Raw genomic sequence first — 19,970 nt, 5'->3', positions numbered from 1 at the left:
ATGCTCTTCCTATTTTAAGCCTTCCCTGACACCCCCAGCACCCTAATCCAATCTCTGCGTAGCAGTTAGAATGGCAATTTTAAGTACAAATTGAGTTGCTCCACTGAGCAAAACTATTTAATGGATTTATGTTGTTTTTAGAACAAATTCAGCATTTCTTACTGCGTCTTGCAGAGGCATTCATGGTCTAGCCTCCATCCACCTTTGCATTTTTTCCTTGTGTCACTCTCTGCCTCGCTTACCCCACATCCCCCCACTCCGCCCCGCACCCCGTACTGGACTTCAGATAGGTTCCAGAACACGCAAGGCCCCCGTCAGCCTCACGGCCTATGCACTTGAGGTCCCCAGTGCCTGAAGCACCCCTCCCCTGGCTCTGCTCGTGGCTGGCATCTTCTCACCTCTCAGGCCTCTGTTGAAATGCTGCCTCTTCAGAGAGGTCTCAATGACCAGCCTACCCAAAGCTGGTCCCACTTACTGTTCTCCATCACAGAAAGTGATTTACTTCCTTTATTGAAACCACTCTTGCAATTCATTAACATTCTGTGTATTTGTTTACTCTTTTCTTGTTTATCTCAGCCACCATCAGAACGTGAATTTCATGAGAGCAGTAACTATGTCCCTTTATTCTTGGCTTTGTCTCCAGCACTGAACACAGTGCCTGGCCATGAATGAATGAATAAATAAATGAATGAAGTAAAATTTAATGAAAGACTGAACCAGCCAACCTGATGAAATGACTTTGCAATCTATAGCACTTAGCCAGCAGCTGAGATATGTGAAGAAGGGCATCGTTCAAATCTTCATCAGCAAGAGATCTGAGGTCAAAGTGCTCAAGGCAGGGTTGATTGTTTTCTGAGTAGAAGCCCCCAGGCAGAAGATTTTAAAACAATGATCTCTGGAGCCTGATCCTTTTTCTTTCTTCTCCCCTCTACCACCCCTATTTCCCTTAGTCACTCAAGATATACTTTGGGTATCTTGGAATACCGATGGATATATTATTTCCCTTCCTGTAAACCTTTTGTTAAGAAAATTTACCCAAAACTTAGAAACCAGGCAAAACAAAAACTATGTGTCCTTTCAGTGTCTAACATGACCTATCTCACTCTGTGGGAATGTAACTTTGTTTGATTATTATTCATGATTGATTAGGGTCTAGACATGGTAAAGTTAGGTGTTCACATGCAGGAAACTGATAGAGTACAAATGGGTTTTGGCCAGTAGAGATGGAAACGATTTGTGTCCGGCAAGAAGATAACTCCAAAGATTATGGTTTTATTGGTCTGTGGAACATTATATAATTTTGTATCTAATGTAGCAGTCTTAGTCCAGCATTCTTTTTTTTTTTTTTAACTGACTATAGTTGCATCAGTTTCATGTATCTGCCTTCGAACCAGCTTTGCCATCTTGCCTGTCTCCTTATTAGTGAGTTAAGTATATCTTGAACATGTGCTCACTCTATATCTGTATGAGAATTATGTTTTTAACTTTTTGAAAATTATACCTGGATACCTTGGAGGACAAATTTTTACTACTGTATAATGGTCTAGCATATATGCATGCTTAGCTACGGGGGAAAAAAGGAAGGTTCTTCTGGGTGTGGGAAGGAAAAACCTGTACCCTCTGCAGTTTCAACAACAGCATTAGTAGGAGCTCAACATGTGGCTTCTGTGGATTGGGCCCCTTTTAACTCTGTAACTCTTCATTCCCAGGAAACAATGCCACCAAAGTCTTGCTTCCAGTGGAATCCTTTGAAAGAACTTGATTGGCCATTACCTCTCTGACCCCATCACGGTTACATTGTTTTTCTTCTTCCCTTCCTCATTTCGCAAGTGCAATGAGACACAAATGATTTGCTGCAAAAAAGCCACGGCTTCCTTTCTCCCACTTGCCAAATATCTTCCTCATTCAAGCTTTTATAGAATCTCCAAGTGGTACAAGGTTCATAATTTGACAACAGAATTGCCAGCTCATTGGAGAGTTGCAATTCACAGTTCTCATTTTCTTGATTTCCAGATCATGGCTCTAGCTATTCTTCACATCTTGGACTAATGAGCAGCCCCATCCACAGCAAACAGCAATGATTCCAGCCCTTAACTTACATCAGGGTGGCAGCCACAGGCAGAAAGTACAGTGTCAGGTATTGGGAGGTGACTGCTCTTGAGCAAGGAGACCTGAATTCGAGTCCTGACTCTGTCATCATCCCGTAGGTAACTCTGAGAAAGTCACATCATTGCTCCATCCCGCCTCTTTCTTTATCTGTAAATGAGAAGCAAGTTGTGGTACGTCAACTGTATGTCACATGCTGTGCTAGCTGGTGAGGGTACAAATATGAATCAAAGTCGTATTCCTGATTCTGAGGAGCTTAGCATCTCCTGCACAAAGGCACAGAATAGAAGATTTCAAATTGAGATTGTCATGAATACAAAGAAAAGCAAAAGAGTACCTGGGATAAGGAAGGATACTTGGATGTCTATGCTGGGTTTTAGAGGACGAGAAGAAATTAACCAGTGAGGAAGGACATCCCGGGTAGGGGAACGTAGAAATAGGGACAATAGCCTTAGTGCCTAAACTAGCACTTTATCTGTGAGGGGCTGTGAACACATCACTGATCATGAACCACAAAATGGGAGGCTCAGAAACCTTGTTGTGAAAAAAGGAAACAATGAGATTTTGTCAGAGGCAGGAGAGAAAACAGCCGATGGAAACCTGCCCACCTCCATTCACACCTGGTCTTGTTCCAGTGTTACCTGTCTCTGTGTGTGACATCGTCATCCTTCCTGTTGTAGGAGCCAAAGACCCAGAAGGCGTCCATGACACCTCCTTCTCCCCCCTCCACCCCGTATCCAGCCCATCATCATGTACTGACAGTTTTCTCTGACCGTCTCATTTTCATCACTTTAATTCAGGATACAGTTATCTCTTTCCTGGGCTATAGTTGTATGTACTTTCTGGTCTGCTTGGATTCCTTTCGATCTTGTTTTCTCATTGCAACCAGGATGATCTCAAAATGGTAACCTGATTATCTCTACCCTCCTGACACCCCTTTCCAAAGCCCATCCCTGGTTTAAAGCAATCCAGTGTTTTTCTGATTCCCTCTCTAATCACTTACTGTGCCCTCCTTGCTCTTGAGATACAGTGATAGTCTTCTACTTATCATGCTGTCTCCTGCTGCTGGTCTTGTTGTTGCCTGGACTGTCTTCCTTTTTGACTTCACTTAGTTAACACCTTCATCCTTCAGATCTCAGCTCAAGTGTCTCTTGGCTGGGGAAGCCTTACCTGATGTCCATGCCCAGTAATATTTTATTATATACTCCCACAATACTGCATTTCTCCTTCATAGCACATATCCGAGTTGTAACTTTACATCTATTTGCCTGACACACTTTCCTCCGTTAGTGTGTAAGACTGGGTCTGGCAGAGGCTGGGTCTGGTGTTACTCGCCACTTAGCCCTACTGGTATATAACAGATAAGAGAAAGAGTGAATGAGTGAGACCAGCAGTCAGTGGGTGAAGATAAGTGGCCAAGTCATGACAAGCCTATGACCCCATAAAGGGGTTTGGATCTAATCCTGTGGGAGTCTCTGGATGATTCCAAACTGAGAGATGAAATGGAGAGAAAGACATTAGAGAGATGGCTCTGGGGCTCTGTGGGAAGTGACATGAGGTGGGGAACACTGAGGTAGGTCTCTTCCATCAGTGACTTTCTATGGCTCTCATCTTTCTTATTCAAAATCATACCTGACAGCTAACACCATTTTGGACTTCATTTTCTGTGGTGGGTTCCAGAGACTTGGTGATTAACCTACATACATAAAATACAGTTTCTCTATGTCAGTTACTGCCATGTAAAAAACCACTGTGGAATTTCATCACATTTTGAGAATAAATTAGTCTGATGCGATACTAATTTTGGAGCATCCTGGAGATGTCTCAAAGAATAGAGGGTCATATTTTGGACCAGTGGAAACTCAGGTACACAAAACCATGAGCTGGAAAGATTTGTCTAGCATATTAAGACATAATGGTGAGATGAGATTGGCCATGTGTTGATAATTCTTGAAGCTAACTGATGGATTCATGGGGATTTCTTACACTACTCCTTCCACTTTTGTATATGTTTGAAATTTTCCATAATAAAAAAGTTTTTAAAAATTAAAAAAAAAAAAGACATCAGGGGCCAAGCAATCAGAGTGGCTTCAGAGATGAGCCAGCTTGCTCTCTGTCCTATCCTGTCTCCATCCAGCCCTAAATCAAATTCTTATTTCCACTTTATGACCCTAATCCTATCCTTTGAACTTCCATTCTCCCTCAAGGACTCGGACACAAACTTAACCTTTGGCCCTTTCCACTTTAGACCAATTCATTCAATGGCTTCCCTGCTCTACTTTTGGGCTGGGGTTACGGATAGGATTGCTCCCTTCCCTCCTACTCTTGTGAGCAGTTAATATTGTAGTGAGCACAGGTTTATAGTCAGTCCCCCCTCTTTCTAGTCGTGTAACCTTTGGTAGGTTACTTATCTGTGCCTCCATTTCTTCATTTGGTAAAGTGAGGATAAGAATATTTACTTCCTAGGGTTGCTGTGAGAATCAAACGTGTTAATTCATGTAATAGTCAGCCTCGTATCTGGCTTGTAGAAACCACTCCATCAGTGTTACTTGTCAGTATCATTCTTATTCTTATCATTGTCATCATCATCAGGTCCCACAACAACCCTGGAAACTTGTTACTATAATACTCATTTCACAGATGAGGAAACTGTACCAAAGTCCTTGACAGAAAACAAAAAACCTAAAGGAGAAGATAAGAATCATAAGAGGTTGGAGACTTCTTTTAAGAACAGGATGGAGACACAACGGGGATGGGAGCGAGTTGGGATGACGCCAGCCAAATGGGCCCCAGGTCGCTGTGCCATTGAGGGGTAGAGCCTGCGGGTGTCAGGCTGGCTTGAAGGAGCAGCAGTAGGGCTGACAGACGGGAGGGAGATGACTTTTCACAGAGAATTTTCCTCTTGGTCTCAGAGTGATTTAGTGTTGGGTTCACTTCTGTGAGCCTCTGGGGTTAAAAGCCTGTTAACTCTGGCAATTCAGGCTGGTGACTTCCCTGCCCCCAGGGTGATTTGTGGGTCTGTTATAACCTATAGAACTGCTGCTTTTTCAAGATAAATGTCAAAAATATGGTAAATGAATTCGTACATTCATCACTTTTTTTAAAAATCAAGTATCTCGGGCTTCCCTCATGACGCAGTGGTTAAGAATCCTCCTGCCAATGCAGGGGACACAGGTTCGAGCCCTGGTCCGGGAAGATCCCACATGCCGCGGAGCAATGAAGCTCGTGCGCCACAACTACTGAGCCTGCGTGCCTAGAGCCCATGCTCCGCAACAAGAGAAGCCACTGCAATGAGAAGCCCACGCACTGCAACAAAGGGTAGTCCCCGCTCGCTGCAACTAGAAAAAGCCCACGCGCAGCCACGAAGACACAGTGCAGCCAAAAATAAATAAATTAAAAATTAATTTTAAAAAAATCAAGTATCTCTTCCTTTGATCATCAGATGAGGTATTCCTTTTTACTGCTTTTCCCTTCTCTGCCTGTTCTCTTTCTTCCAGGAACCTAAGCCTGGCTAGTAGAGCATGATCAGATTGTGGGTTGAATCGCAAATTCTCAAGGAAATCAATACATGATTTTTTTTTCATTATAAAGAGAGAGTTTACAAAGAGAACAATTTATAATAAAAGCCATGTTCTTGCAAAATCATTTTCTCTCTCCCATTTGGGACTCTTTCTGCGAGCCACCACTGATTTCCTCTAGGTCACCTCCCTGTCCAATCAGGTCACATACTCAAATAAATAGGAAAGGGGAAGTGGGAAGTGAATTGGACTTGCTTGAGAAAATGAGGTGAGAAAAAATGATGAAAGACCAAAAAGGGAAATCTATTTTTGTTTACAGAGGAAATACGAAAAAAATTTGTCTGGATGGGGGTTTGTTTTGACAAGCTCGAATAATGACGAGGATGCTTTATAGGAAATGTTTAGTACTGTACAAGTCTCCCCTTATTCATTGTGTGCCAGTGTGATCTCTCCAAAGCTCTTCTGTATCTTGTGTGTGCTGAGGGCTGCATGGTGTTGAGGTGTAGCTAATAACACTAACCAAGGCTCCTGGGATCAAGTACATTCAAGAAACTGAGAAAGTGTTGGACTTAACCTCTTATGAGACTTGGAGATGAAAAGGCTGAGGAGGCTGAAAAAGTTGTGCTTAATTCAAACTTCCTGGAAGTGTCACGACATCTAGCAGACAAGCAGTAAGCACTGAACTTGTGTTAAATGCCATGTATTGTAGATGAAAGTTTTGCACAAGGGCAAGGCACCCAGCTACAAATGACCAGCAACTCAGTTAATTACACTTGCTTTGTCTGTAAGAGGAACTGACAAAGGCAACAAGGAGAAAGCAAGCAAGATTTGGGGGTAGACTTCGGTCCAACATTTTTTTATCTCATGTCAATGAAAATTCAATTAACTATCAAGTGAAGAAGATTAAAAAAAGGGAATTTTATTTGAGCTAAACTGAGGGTTATAATCCGGGAGCAGATTCTCAGAAAGCTCTGAGAATAACATCACACAATTTTAACATTTTAACCTAGTGCAGCAAGTGCTGTGAACCAAGATGCACAAGATGTATTCGTAGGAAACTACTCCAGATTGGGGGCAGGGAATGCTCCTTGGAAATGCCCCAATTGAATCTTAAAGAATTAATGGATGCTGAGTAAGTTAAAGGGAATAAATGATGAGAGAAAGGAGGCATTCTAGGCAGAGCAAGCAGCCTGAAGAAAGCAAGGAGAAAAATAACGTGTGCGTGGGCCTGGGGGAAATGGTAATACAGGCAGTTTGAATGTTGCTGGAACATAAACTATGAGGTTGAAAATGAAGGGAGGGCTTCCTGGAGGTTAGACTTTAAAGGGCCTTGAGTCTTACATGGTGATATGAGCAGACTTTGATTTTGGCTAGATTAACTTGGCAATGGCAAGGAGGATAGATTTATCTAATTATTTATTTATTTATTTATTTATTTTTGGCTGCGTCGGGTCTTAGTTGCAGCACACAGGGTCTCTGTTGAGGCATGCGGGTTTTTTCACTGTGGTGTGGGCTCTTCGTTGTGGTGTGGGCTCTTCGTTGTGGTGTGTGGGCCTCTCTCTAGTTGTGGCATGTGGGTTTTCTCTCCCTAGTTGTGGCGCTCGGGCTCCAGGGCGCGTGGGCTCTGTAGTTTGTGGCACGTGGCTCTCTCGTTGAGGCACGCGAGCTCAGTAGTTGTGGTGCGCGGGCTTAGTTGCCCCACGGCATGTGAGATCTTAGTTCCCCGACCAGGGATCGAACCCACATCCCCTGCATTGGAAGGCGGATTCTTTACCACTGGACCACCAGGGAAGTCCTGGGAGGATAGATTTAAAGAGAAGAAAGAAGAAAGCAGGAGAACAGTTAAGAGATGCTGTAAGAATTAATCCAAGCATAAAATGATGAGGGTTTGAGCTAGGGCAGTTGGGAGTAAAGATGGAGAGGAGGTAAAGTTAGCAGCACATCATGACAGATTGGGATGCTGAATAAGGAGAGAAGGGAGACCAGCAGGAGGACGCTGATGGTGGTTCCTGTAACTAAGAGGATGCAGGAAGAATAGCAGGTTAATGTGGGGAGAAAGGATTTCAGGGATGCTGAGCTGTGGGTACCTGTGGTGCCATCTGGAAGGGGGTGTCCATCAAGAGATTTGGGTACATGAGTTTGAACTCCAGGAGAGGTTTGGAATGAGATAGAGATTTGAGAGTTAATAGTGTATAGGTGATTTCCGAAAATATAACTGTGATTGAGAGTGAACCAGCAATGAGCCAAAAGCAGGGTAGGAGAAGAGCCCATAAAGGAGCCCAAGAAGTGGCCAGAGAGTAAAACGAGGAAGGAGAGCTGGGGATCTTGGAAAGAAAGGGTCTCTGCCTGTGTTTGTCTCCTTCCTGGTGGTGGGAGTATGAGGTGGGGGAGATGAATAAGTGATAACCATTGACAGGTGAATTGCTAAATCTTTCCAGTTATTCAAAGCAAAAGGTTTAGAGAAGTCTTCAATAGTTTGGAAACCACCGTTCCTGGATTAGTAGCTGCATACCTGGCATCACAACCTTGCTCTGCCAAAACCTGCTGAATTACTCCCCTCTCTGGCCTGGATTTCCTTATTGTTTAAATGAGAGGATTGGATTTATAGTTCCTAAGATACTTCAGGGAAATGGGTTCGTAGTAACGATGGGAAAATTGGAGGCAGAGTTTATGCTGCAGCATCTGGAAGATGACTGCTTTCCCTGTGACGGTGAAGATATGTCCTTGCTGACACTGAATTTGGCTCAGAATCCAGGGACAGTGGATGTTTGTAAACATTCACTTTTCCTCAAACAGACACATGTGGATTGGTATGTAAGTTCTTCCAAAATCGTGAGTCCAGCCAATGTGTAAAAGGACAATATCGAAGCAAAAAATTGAGTTTTTCCAGTCTGGCAATATCCCACCTTGAGCTGTGTGCCCCCTCCAGGGTCTGTGAGCCGCAGGAGAACATTTCGAGAGGGGCTCCATCCGCTTCTGCCTGTGTGGCCACCTTGGCTCTAACAAGCTTTTACATTCATGGCTATTTAAATAGGGAACTTAACTGAACCTCAGAGTGGGTGTGTGGGTATGTGGGTGTGTGATGTGTGGGCTCTTCCTACCCACTGTAACCCATGTGAAAGATTATAGGTTCCCTTTGATTCAAAACTCTGGGAACTCACACATATTTAATTAGTAAGTAACCCACATAGACTCATACTGAAAAGTGCTTTATAACAGCGGTCCCCAACCTTTTTGGCACCAGGGACCGGTTTCGTGGAAGTCAGTTTTTCCACGGACGGGGGCGGGGGGGGATGGTTCAGATGGTAATGCCAGCGATCAGGGCAGGGGGGGTTCAGGCGGTAACGCGAGCGATGGGGAGCGATGGGGGGCGGCAGATGAAGCTTCACTCGCTCGCTTGCCCGCTGCTCACCTCCTGCTGTGTGGCCCAGATCCTAACAGGCCGCAGACTGGTACCGGCCCACGGCCTGGGGGTTGGGGACCCCTGCTTTATAAGACCTTCTATTGCAACCCTCTAGCCTTGATTCAGATCAGTTATTATTTTTAAGATATTAAAAAAATTTTAGGTAATTGTAGATTCACATGCAGTTGTAAGAAGTAGTACAGAGAAATCCCATATACCCTTCACCCAGTTTCCCCCAGTGGTAACATCTCGTATAACTTTGGTACAACATCAGAACCAATAAATTGATATTCATACAAACCACCTACCTTATTCAGATTTCACCAGTTTTACAAGCACTAATTGATGTGTGAGTGTGTGTGTGTGTGTGTGTGTGTGTGTATTCACAGTTCTATGCAATTTTAACATGTATAGATTTCTGGAACGTTTGCCACAGCACAGAACAGTTCCATTACAAAGATCCCTCATGCTACCCTTTTGTACCTCCCTTCTGCCTACCGACCTAACTCCTGGAAAGCACTAATCTGTTCTACGTCTCTATAATTTTGTCATTGCAAGAATGTTATATAAATGGAATCGTATAGTATATAACCTCTTGAGATTGGATTGTTTTCATTCAGTGTAGTTCCCTTGAGATCCGTCGAAGTTGTGTGTATGGAGAGTTTGTTCCTTTTTGGTCCTAAGTAGCATTCCATGGTATATAACAGTTTATTTAACCATTCACTCATTGAGGGACATTTGGGTTGTTTCCAGTTTTCTGCTATCATGCATGAAGCTGCTATGAACATTCCACTACAGGCTTTTGTGTGAGCATAAGTCTTCATTTCTCTGGGACAAATGTCCTGGAATGTAATTGCTGGGTCATATGGTAGTTGCATGTTTAGTTTTTTAAGAAACTTCAAACTGTTTTCCATAGCGGCTATACCATTTTACATTCTCACCAGCAGTGTATGAGTGACCCAATTTTACCACATCCTTACCATTGTTTGGGTGCTGTCACTTTTTAAAATTTTAGTCATTCTGATAGGCATGTAGTACTATCTCATTGTGGTTTTAATTTGCAGTTCTCTGATGGCTAATGAGGTTGAACATCTTTTTGTTGTGCTTATTCGCCATCTGTATATCCCCTTCAGTGAAATGTCTCTTCATGCCTTTTGCCTGTTTTCTCATTGTTCTTTTATTGTTGAGTTTTGAGAGATCTTTAGATTTTATAGAGGCAGGTCCTTTGACAGCTATATGGCTTACAAATACTTTCTCCCACTCTGTAGCTCATCTTTTCATTCTCTTCACAAGTTTCTCTCAGAGCAAAAGTTTTTCATTTTGATGAGGTCCAATTTTTCATTTTTTCCTTTTCTGGATCATCTGATTAGTATCCAGTCTCTGAACTCTTTACCTAGGGACCCAAGATTTTCCCCTATGATTTTTTTCAAAAGTTTTATAGTTTTACATTTTACATTTCAGTCTGTGATACATCTTGAGATAATTTTTGTATAAGATGTGCAGTTTAGATCAAGACTCATGTCATTCCTCAGAATTTTGTAATTTTCCAGATACAGATCCTGTACATGTTTTGTTAGATTTATACCACTTTCATTTTCTTTGGAACAATGCAAAATGGCATTATTTTTTAATTAATTAGTATTCTTTCAGAGACTTCCTCCCCCCAAAACAAACAAACAAACAAACAAATGTAGGGTTTAAAACAAACCTCAAAGCAATCTAATCATAGCTGATGTTTTGTTTGATAACTTACCTTCTTGTCTGAAGGGGAAGTAAGGCACCTTTCTAATGAGGCTGGTCACCAGTTAGAAGCACAGCTTCATCAAGGAGCCCCTGTTCTCAAAGTCTTTGATTCAGTAACTGACCTGAGTGACCTTCAGCTAGTTCTTCACTTCTCTGAGGTTTAACTTCCTCTTATTATAAAATGAAAATAACAATGCTTTCTTTACAAGTAACACTGAGAAGATGAAATTAAATTAGAAAAGAGAATTTATGTGAAAATATCTGGCACAAAAGTAAACGATCAAGAAATGTTTCTTTCCTTCCTTTTCTCCTTTCCCGTCCTTCTTCCCTCCACCCTCACTCCTTTTCTTTCCTCCTCTTTTCTTCCTTTCCATTCGTAATTCATGCCACCTAGCCAGTGTTTTATGGTGGGTGTGAGATGTTTGTTCCAGTAGGTTTCCTGCTCTAACTACAGTTTGACTAGTTGAATAGGAGACTGACTCACCTGTGCCCAGTTCGTCCCCAGAACCTCTCTCCCTCCACCACCATATACCCTATAATGGATGATACAATGATGAGGATTATTAAATAATGAAGTCTGTTGCTTTTATTTAAATTCTTTACACTAGGGAGTTCAGTGAGTTTTCATGAGCGATGAGCCACCTTCCTGTGTTTTCATGAAGGGAAGGTGATCTATGGTAGTCAATTAGCATGGGTGGGGGGACCTGGGAGTACCTCTGACAAGCAACCAAAGCCTCTCAGGCCTTGTTGGATTTGGGTGTGGGCCTTAGCAAAATACAGAATATAGAGAAGCAAGCTCATAGTTTGATGTAGAGACAGCCCTGAAGATCTTGGGCCGAGCCCAGAGTAATAGACTCGGATTAGAGTAAGCCAAGGGAAGTAGTCATTCTCCACGTTGAATCCACCCTGTATAAGAGATGGCTCTACATAGATACCCCGAAGAAATGAGGCAAGGGAAAGAAATTTCTCCTTTAGAAATTCGGATTAAACTGAAGCCCTTCTAGGGCTGATTATCCCTTTTTTCTTCTCTCCCATTTGACAAGTGTTCATCCAGTTAATTTGGAACAAGCCCTCTCCTTCCATCTCCAATAGTAACTGTGGGCCAGCTAGATATGACTCGGGAGCCCTTCAAGTTGCAGGCTGGGGCATCTACCCCAGCGTCCTAATTGTTGTCAGACAATCAATGATCCTAACTGGTTAAAAGCCTGGAGAGATTATGTCACCCTCTGCCCTTTACCCACAGATGTCAAAACAAGATGGAAACCATGGGCAAGGAAACATCCAGTACCTCCTTGCAGGACACCTCATGAAAGGAAGATGCTTTTTGTTGAAAATCTATTCATTTTGCATTAGAAATAAAAATGTCTCTTTGGAATTGTATTGGCTTAGGAAGAAGAGAACCAGTAGAAATAGAACTTCAAACAGATCTTGGTCTTTGCTAATATATTTTTAGTTTTTCTTCAAGGGCTACTTGTCCCAGTAATAATTTCTATCCTGCAATTCTCCCCTTTACGTTCTTTTAGTGGAAGTCATGGGAATAATAGTGTTTCGAGCAGGGGGTTGGCCCAGAGGAGTACATTGGCCTCCCCAAATTCTTGCCAGATGTCTGGGACACCCATCCAGAGCTCATCTCACTTAGCTGCTTCTGAAGACTAAAGTGATGGGCTCTGACCACAGAAAAATCACCCATGCCAATCTCTTCCTCTTCTTTCTCCAGCAAGGATTGAAAATAGTTCACCATGCAGAGAAGACACTGTCCAGCTTCTGTAAGTGGCAGAAGAGCATCAATCCCAAGAGTGACCTCAACCCTGCCCATCATGATGTGGCCGTCCTTCTCACCAGGTACCCAAGAGCCGGGGGCTGCAAGGCAGGGGGGGCTGGCAGGTGAAAGGGTTGCCAGGTATTCAACCTCATGAGATTCTTCTGCTCTTTGCTGCTCTTGTCATTTAAAAGGCAGCGTCTATCAACTAGACACTTCCTGACTCCCATACCAGTAAGGGAGCAGTCAGCAAGCTTGCTAAATGCGCACAGCTCTCTGTGTTAATGAACTGCATCTGCTCTTTCCTATCCCAGTGATGATTTCATCTTTAAAACTGGCTTTTCGGTGCAGCTCTATAAACAATCAGGAAGCTTGTTAGCAGATCCTCATTAAAGTCTCCTTTAACTCTTAACCATGGAATTTCTCATCCTTTAATTTTCTTTTTAAAAATTTCCTCCAATTTAGAAACCTGCAACTATCTCTACAGAAATCAGTCCTCCTTGTAACTCATCTCTGACTGATGTTGAAGAAAGAATATGGGGAGAAGGTCCTCCCCTGAATAGGCAGAGTGGTTTGCTTGCACCTTTCTCCCTTTTACCCTCATGAAGATACTATTTGTTCTGACTACAGAGAGACCCTATGGTGCTAAAGAAGAACCGTCAGACCTTCCAGGACTCATAGCTGTGAAAAGCTAGTGAGTTTACCTGATCAACCTAGGCTCTTGGAATGCTATGTTTGCTCATTGATTCAATAAATATTTTTTGAATACCTACTATGTAACAGACACTATTTTAATCTAGACAAATGAAGCTCTTAATGGGGGGAAAGTAAGTTTTCACTGGGCACTCCTATGCAGATTCAGAGACATCCTGAAATCCAGGGATGTGTAGTGGAAGAGGCCCTTCAGCCTGGCCCTCCAGCTGAAGAGACCCTCATGAGCGGAAAGGCCCTGGGTGTCTGTTTGTTGTCCCTGGGGAGGACCGGCTGCCCCTGAACATCTTGGCTTGTCATCTGTCCCTTTGACAGGGTTATCTCAGTGCATAGGTTATGCACAAGGGATGATAATCAGCCCCCACCCTATCCAAATTTCTGTCTTACCCTGACCCAAAATTCCAATCATCAGAATCACTCTTTTGAGTGATAATATCAAAACTTCGGTTGAATGCAAATACGTTCCAAAATAAGTCCGTGGCGTAAACCTATTACATTAGGTTTATTAGGTCTTATGACACCTGGGTTGATCATAGCTCCCCTGGGGAATAGGTTGGTGTGGGTGTAGAATGTAAGCACAGAGGCTTTGGGGAGCCAGCAGGCAGCCAGGAAACATGAGGACCCAGGCAAGTGGCCAGGGGAAGACTTCGGTCTAGGCAGGACCTGGCTGTAGGGAAGAACCCTGGATCATGGGACCAGCATTGGCCACCTGGCAGCTGTGTCTCAGCGCTGTCTCTTTTCTTTCCCTGAAAGCAGAAATAGTTTCTCCTCTCATTCTCACATGCATAAATCAGTGAGTTAATGATAGTTGGCATTTAGGGAGTATTTGACACGGGCCAGGCCCTATGCTACATCTGTTAGAACAATCATCATTCCATTTAATCCCCACAACAACCCTGGTAGTTCATTACTGTCAATCATTCCTATTGTACAGATGGGGAAACTGAGGCTTAATTATGTCACCTGCCCAAAATCTCACTGCTTTTAACAGGTACAGTAGAGACTTAAATCCAGGTGGCTTGACCCCAATAGCCATAATATTACCCAGTAAGAATACGAAGGATCTGTTCTCCTTTTTTTCTTACTGTGATAATTTTTCTTCCTTAGAACAGGGGTCAGGTTTCAAGCTTTGATGAACCTCACCAACTCCTAGACAGTAGAGAGAATTTCAAGTTCTGAAGCAGGATTTCTCAACGTCAACACCATTGACATTTTGGGTTGGCTAATTCTTTGCTGTGAGGGGCTGTGCATTGAAGTGTATTTTACAGTATTCCTGGGGGCTTCCCTGGTGATCCAGTGGTTAAGAATCCACTTTCCAATGCAGGGGACGTGGGTTCGATCCCTGGTCTGGGAACTAAGATCCCACACGCCACGGGGCAACTAAGCCTGTGTGCCACAGCTACAGACCCCACACACTCTGGAGCCCATGCACCACAACTAGAGGGAAGCCCACGCGCCGCAACAAAAGATCCTGCATGCCACAGCTAAGACCCAACGTAGCCAAAAATAAATAAATAAATATCAGAAAAAAAACAAAACAAAACACAGTATCCCTGGCCTCTATCCATGAGATGCCAGTAGCACCCTCCTCCAAGTTGTGACAGCCAAAACTGTCTCCAGACATTGCCAGATGTTCCCTAGGAGGGTGCGGGGAACAAAAATCAACCCCTGTTGAGAACCTCTGCTCTGAAGAAATAGGTAGGCTCAGGAAGGGAGGGAAGTATAAGACTGAACTTGCCTCTGGAGGACTATGCTGAGATCCACTTCAACAGAGCTTGCTATAGCGGTGCATTCAGTAGAAGGTGGGTTTGGTGTGAACACGCCTTGTGAAATGGGGCTGGTGGCTGCATGCCAAGGCGTGTTTTCTCTTTTACTATCCCCAGTGCCTGGTGGAGGTGGAGCTGATCTCCTCCTGGGAGCTTAAGCTCTTTGCCTGCAAGACCACCCCTATCTTACAATCCTTTTGTTACCTGCTTTTCTCTTCTTCAGTGCTGGATACTTAATAGGCACTCAATGAACAGTTATTTAAGGGACCCAACTTCCTGCACTTTCAGAAAGTTGGTAGATTACCAAAAAGCATCATTCATCTTTTCCCAGCAGCTCCATGCAGACCTAGACTTTTTTTTTTAATGAAATAACAAAAAGGAAATCTAGCAGTAGGGGTGGAAAAGTGTTTGGTTGGTCCTCCCACAGACTCAGAAATTATTTGAAATGCTTGGGCTATATGATCCAATCTAGCTGTCCAACACGGAACTACCACTGCTAGTAGGGGTGCGGATTCACGTCTGCTGCTCATGCTGGGAGATGACAGTTGCTTTCTCCTGTTCCATCGTCCCAGACATTGCCTCTTGGAGAACTGAGAACTTATGGGGGTTCTCAGAGCCTGAACCTTTTCTATGGCCCAATGGACACAAAAAGCAGACCATTTATTGCCAGAAATCGCACCCACGCAAACCCCATGAGCTGAAGGTCTGCAACCAGCTAAAGCTCAGAACCCTGTTGGCCTTTGTGCTAGTCCTTCTTGGCAAAGACTTCTTGAACTAAAGAAAACCATACGGCTAATTAACGACTCTTCAAAACTCTTGTCACTGATTGAAATGAGCCCTACTAGGATATGGGAGCACATTTTTATATTTAAAAGCTGTAACTAGTATTTTGTAAGATCCTAGGAGTGTTTATTTGTGTGTCCATCCCCTCCCATATGCAGTTTTGTTAGGGTGGTAGAACTGGAGAGACCATTAATTTGATCTCTGCATGGGTTGATGGGACCAATTCCCTTTTTCATGAATGACTAAAAATTCTCAGATGAGTTTTGATGACAGACCTCAGAACGACCAAAAAGGTGTTTCATGTTTGAAAAAACCTCAGCTACTGATGGTTGTCCCTTCCCTATTTAAAAGTTCAAATTAATTCCAGTTTTCAATCAGATCCTTCCCTTATGGGTCAAATAATATATTTGGCCTCCTGAGATTAAGAGCAAAAGCAACTCAAAGTAAAACATTTGCCATATTTTCCTACCTTTTTCAGGTGTTAGTGAGATTCAGTCATCAAGTGGTGAAATCAGAATAATTCTAGTGAATTCAAAATTGCTCCCTAATTCGTATGGACTATTAAAACAATTTTAATCATGCTTTACAGACCATATTGAATGTGAATTAATACCCAGATTTTTCCAGGAGGTTTTTTTTTTTTTTTCCAGATGTTTCTTTGGGTACCTACTCATCTCTGTTCTCTACTTTCAGAAAAGACATCTGTGCTGGTGTCAATCGCCCCTGTGAAACTCTGGGTCTGTCCCACCTGTCGGGAATGTGCCAGCCTCACCGGAGTTGTAACATCAATGAAGATTCTGGACTCCCCTTGGCTTTCACAATTGCCCATGAGCTTGGACACAGGTAAAGGGCCAAGGAAACTGAGATCTCTTCCTCATGTTCATGCATCAGTATCAGTAGAGGGAATGGAGGGAAACTTAAACAGGGTGTCAGGATAATCTGATTGCATTGTGGCTTGAGAATCACCCTCTTAAATCTCTGCTTTCTCATCTGTAAAGGGGGGAATGGGGAATCACACATGACAAAGATTCCACTGTCTTCTCTGCTCTGACCCCTTGTACCATCGACATCGCAGAATCAAAGAGGCCACTGCAATTCTGAGTTAGAATGAAGCGAGCAGAAACAAGGAGATAAGCTTTAACTTAATTGATTAATTCAGGAGTAACAATCCCTATTTAGTCCTTATGAAATTGTAATATTGTTAATATCACTAAAAAGTCATGAACCTTAACATTTTGTGCCCTTACTTTATGCCAGACGCTTTGCATTGTGTCACTGAATCCTCTCAACAACATTATGAAGTAGATACTATTGTTAGTCCCATTTTACTTATATGTATTAAAGGAGAACACTGAATAAAGAAAAAATGGAAAACTGCTATAAACTTGGAAAGCCCAGCAGACAAACACCAGTTAACAGAAGGTCCAAGTTGTCACACAAATGTGTGAATTTGATTAGGTGAATTGATTGAAGGCAGGTTTCAGAAAGGTTGAATAAAGGAATAATGAGGATTCTGGATTCTCTAGGTATCAGAAGTTCCCATGGAGGAAAGATCTTAGCTTATTCATAACTTAATTTATCGGTGTATGTATTAACCACAAATAAGAGAACAGCACACTGATTGGAAGCTCAGAGTGGGGAGTCATTGTAAATGGCTCAACTATACCCCTGCCTGTTATGTAGCCACCAGCCTGGGTCTCCTCCCTCCAAAAAGGAAGCAGAACACTGGTCATGTTTGGAGTATCCAGCCAGAAAAGGAGGTGGGATTAGGAAGAGCCCTGTTGACTGGATTATTCAAGGCCCAGCTTCTCTGGCCTGAGCTTCCCCACAATTTTTCTCATATAATATTGGAACTTTTCAAAATACTTTTACCTGAAGTACAAAACCAGAGTATCGGCTTGGGAGTTCAGAAAAGTGAGTGCTTATCCTGGCTTTTCCATCAACCAGTATTATGACCTTAGAGAATTCCCTTCACCTCTTTGTGCTTATTTCCTTATCTCTGAAATGAGTAGGTTGAATTAGGTACTGTGATTTCTTTGATTCTTACCAAAAAACCCTGGGAGATAAATGTGATATATTCTAGTATCCTTAATTATCAAAAATTCAAATACAAAGAGGTTAAGGGACTTGCTTATGATTAAACAATGATTGAGGACAGAATGCTAGGTCTTGAAAAGACCAGGCTGTAGTTGTTGGCATGTTGATAATAAGTTGGCAAAATGAAAATTATTAGTATGTGCAAATGTATAGGCATCCTCAATCCTGATATGTGGAAGGACTGTCCCTTGTAGCTTCCAATAAAGTCATTGGTATCAGCAGCATCTGCTGACCAAGCAATGTCAAGTGAATATAACTAGGTCAAACTGGGAAATGATTGTTCAAGACATTCCCAGCAATGGTATGCCCAAGCTAAAGAAAAGTGGAGAAGACATTCTTAAATGCTCACCACCTGTGTCCAAAGAATGGATCCTTTATGTACTCAATTCAATTTGGCAGTTTTTAAAAAGTAAACTGATGGTAATACTGCCATATGATCCAGCAGTTGTACTCCTGGGCATTTATCCTGGAGAAATGAAGATTTATGTTCATACCAAAAAGCCTATACATGAATTTTTTTTTCACATCTTTATTGGAGTATAATTGCTTTACAATGTTGTGTTAGTTTCTGCATGGATGTTTATAGAAGCTTAATCTTAATAGCCAAAAACTGGAAGAAACCCAGGGGTTGTTTCAACTCAATATGGTGAATCGTTAAATAAAATGTGGTGGATCCATACCATGGAATACTACTCAGCAAGAAAAAGGAACCAACTATTGATACATGCAATGACCTTGATGAATCTTTGAACAATTACGCTCAGTGAAAAAAGCCAATCCCAAAAGGTTACATACTGTAAGATTCCATTTACACAGCATTATTGAAATAATAAAATTATCTAAATAGAGAATGTATTAATGGCTGCCAGGGTTTGAGGAGGGAATGGGGGAGGGAAAGAAGTGGGTGTGGCTATAAAGAAATGGGTGTGGAATACCCATCTGCGCTTTCAGAAAGTTGGTAAAGCGCAAATGGGTGTGGAATACTGCAACGTGAGGAATCCTTGTGGTGGTGAAAATGTTCTGTCTTGACTGTATCAACATCAGTATCCTAGTTGTGATATTGTATTACAGTTTTGCAAGATGTTACCATGAGGGGAAAGTGCGTAAAGGGTACATGGGACCTCTTTGTATTATTTCTTACAACTTGCATCTGAATCTATAATGATATAATAATATAAATTTGATATATAAATATAATAAATTAAAAGTTTAATTTTTAAAAGGGGGCATTGGGCCATGTACAGATGACCTAAATAGAACACTGTCTTCTAAATGGCAAAAAAAAAAGTTTTGGGTCACTGGTAAGAAAGACAAAGTTGAAGGAAGACATATAACCTTGAGTTTGAGTGATAGAAAAAAATGCTTTGGTAAGACACAAAACTGAAGAAGAGAAGACATTAGGAGTGTCCTGGAGTGTCCTGAGAAACTTGTTCATAGCTAAAGATGCTTCTGAGGTATTTAGTTCTTTCTTTAGGTGTAAAGTTCTAACTAGCTGTGGACCAAACTGAGAAACACTGGGCAGATCAATGAAATGGCCTGCAGCTGCCCGGAAAAAGAAAAATACAATAAGCTACTATCCTAAGAAGATACTCATTATAGTTCAATAACAAAGATACCCCATTGTTCTTAAAAACTTAGTTGTTTCATCACTGATTGCGTAGGATACAAAACAGAAAGTGAAGTTAACTAACTTGTGCTATGGCCTAAATAAATAATTTGATTTTTATTCTGAGAAAAAAAACATTTTAAAATTCTGTTTATGAGAAGCCTGGATTATATCCCTCGTGCATACCTAAGCTCTCATCCCTTCTTAGGTAAGTTACCAAAAATAAAGATGTAATTCCATCAGGAAATTTTAAAACCTCTCTGAGACTTAGCATCCTTTTCCTTTAAGTAATGAAAATATCACGATAGAGATGAACACTTAAAATGCAATATCCACCCAATATATCCCACTCTTCTGGATTGTGATATTCCATTTATTTCATTTATAGAGCTTTGCTTGTTGCATATACCAAATTGATATTTTCTGAATGCGTTAGAAAAGCTCACATTCATACTTTGATGATTCTTGTTCTCTGCTG

At 42.1% G+C, this 19,970-nt stretch overlaps 1 protein-coding gene across 4 annotated transcripts in view; it reads left to right on the top strand.

Annotated features, from left to right (window-relative positions):
* The window catches only part of ADAMTS12 (ADAM metallopeptidase with thrombospondin type 1 motif 12), a 404,015-nt gene that overhangs the window by 227,495 nt on the left and 156,550 nt on the right, over positions 1-19,970 (top strand). For all 4 annotated transcript variants that reach the window (XM_061189166.1, XM_061189165.1, XM_061189167.1 and 1 more), the window contains exons 6-7: positions 12,488-12,612; positions 16,483-16,632. In XM_061189166.1, the coding sequence (XP_061045149.1) occupies positions 12,488-12,612; positions 16,483-16,632 (275 nt within the window). The remainder of the gene's footprint in view (positions 1-12,487; positions 12,613-16,482; positions 16,633-19,970) is intronic.

This window comes from Eubalaena glacialis, chromosome 4 (assembly GCF_028564815.1).
Source record: "Eubalaena glacialis isolate mEubGla1 chromosome 4, mEubGla1.1.hap2.+ XY, whole genome shotgun sequence".
NCBI lineage: Eukaryota > Metazoa > Chordata > Mammalia > Artiodactyla > Balaenidae > Eubalaena > Eubalaena glacialis.
Note: the sequence above shows the minus strand (reverse complement) of the source record. Positions and strands in the feature narration are given on the sequence as shown.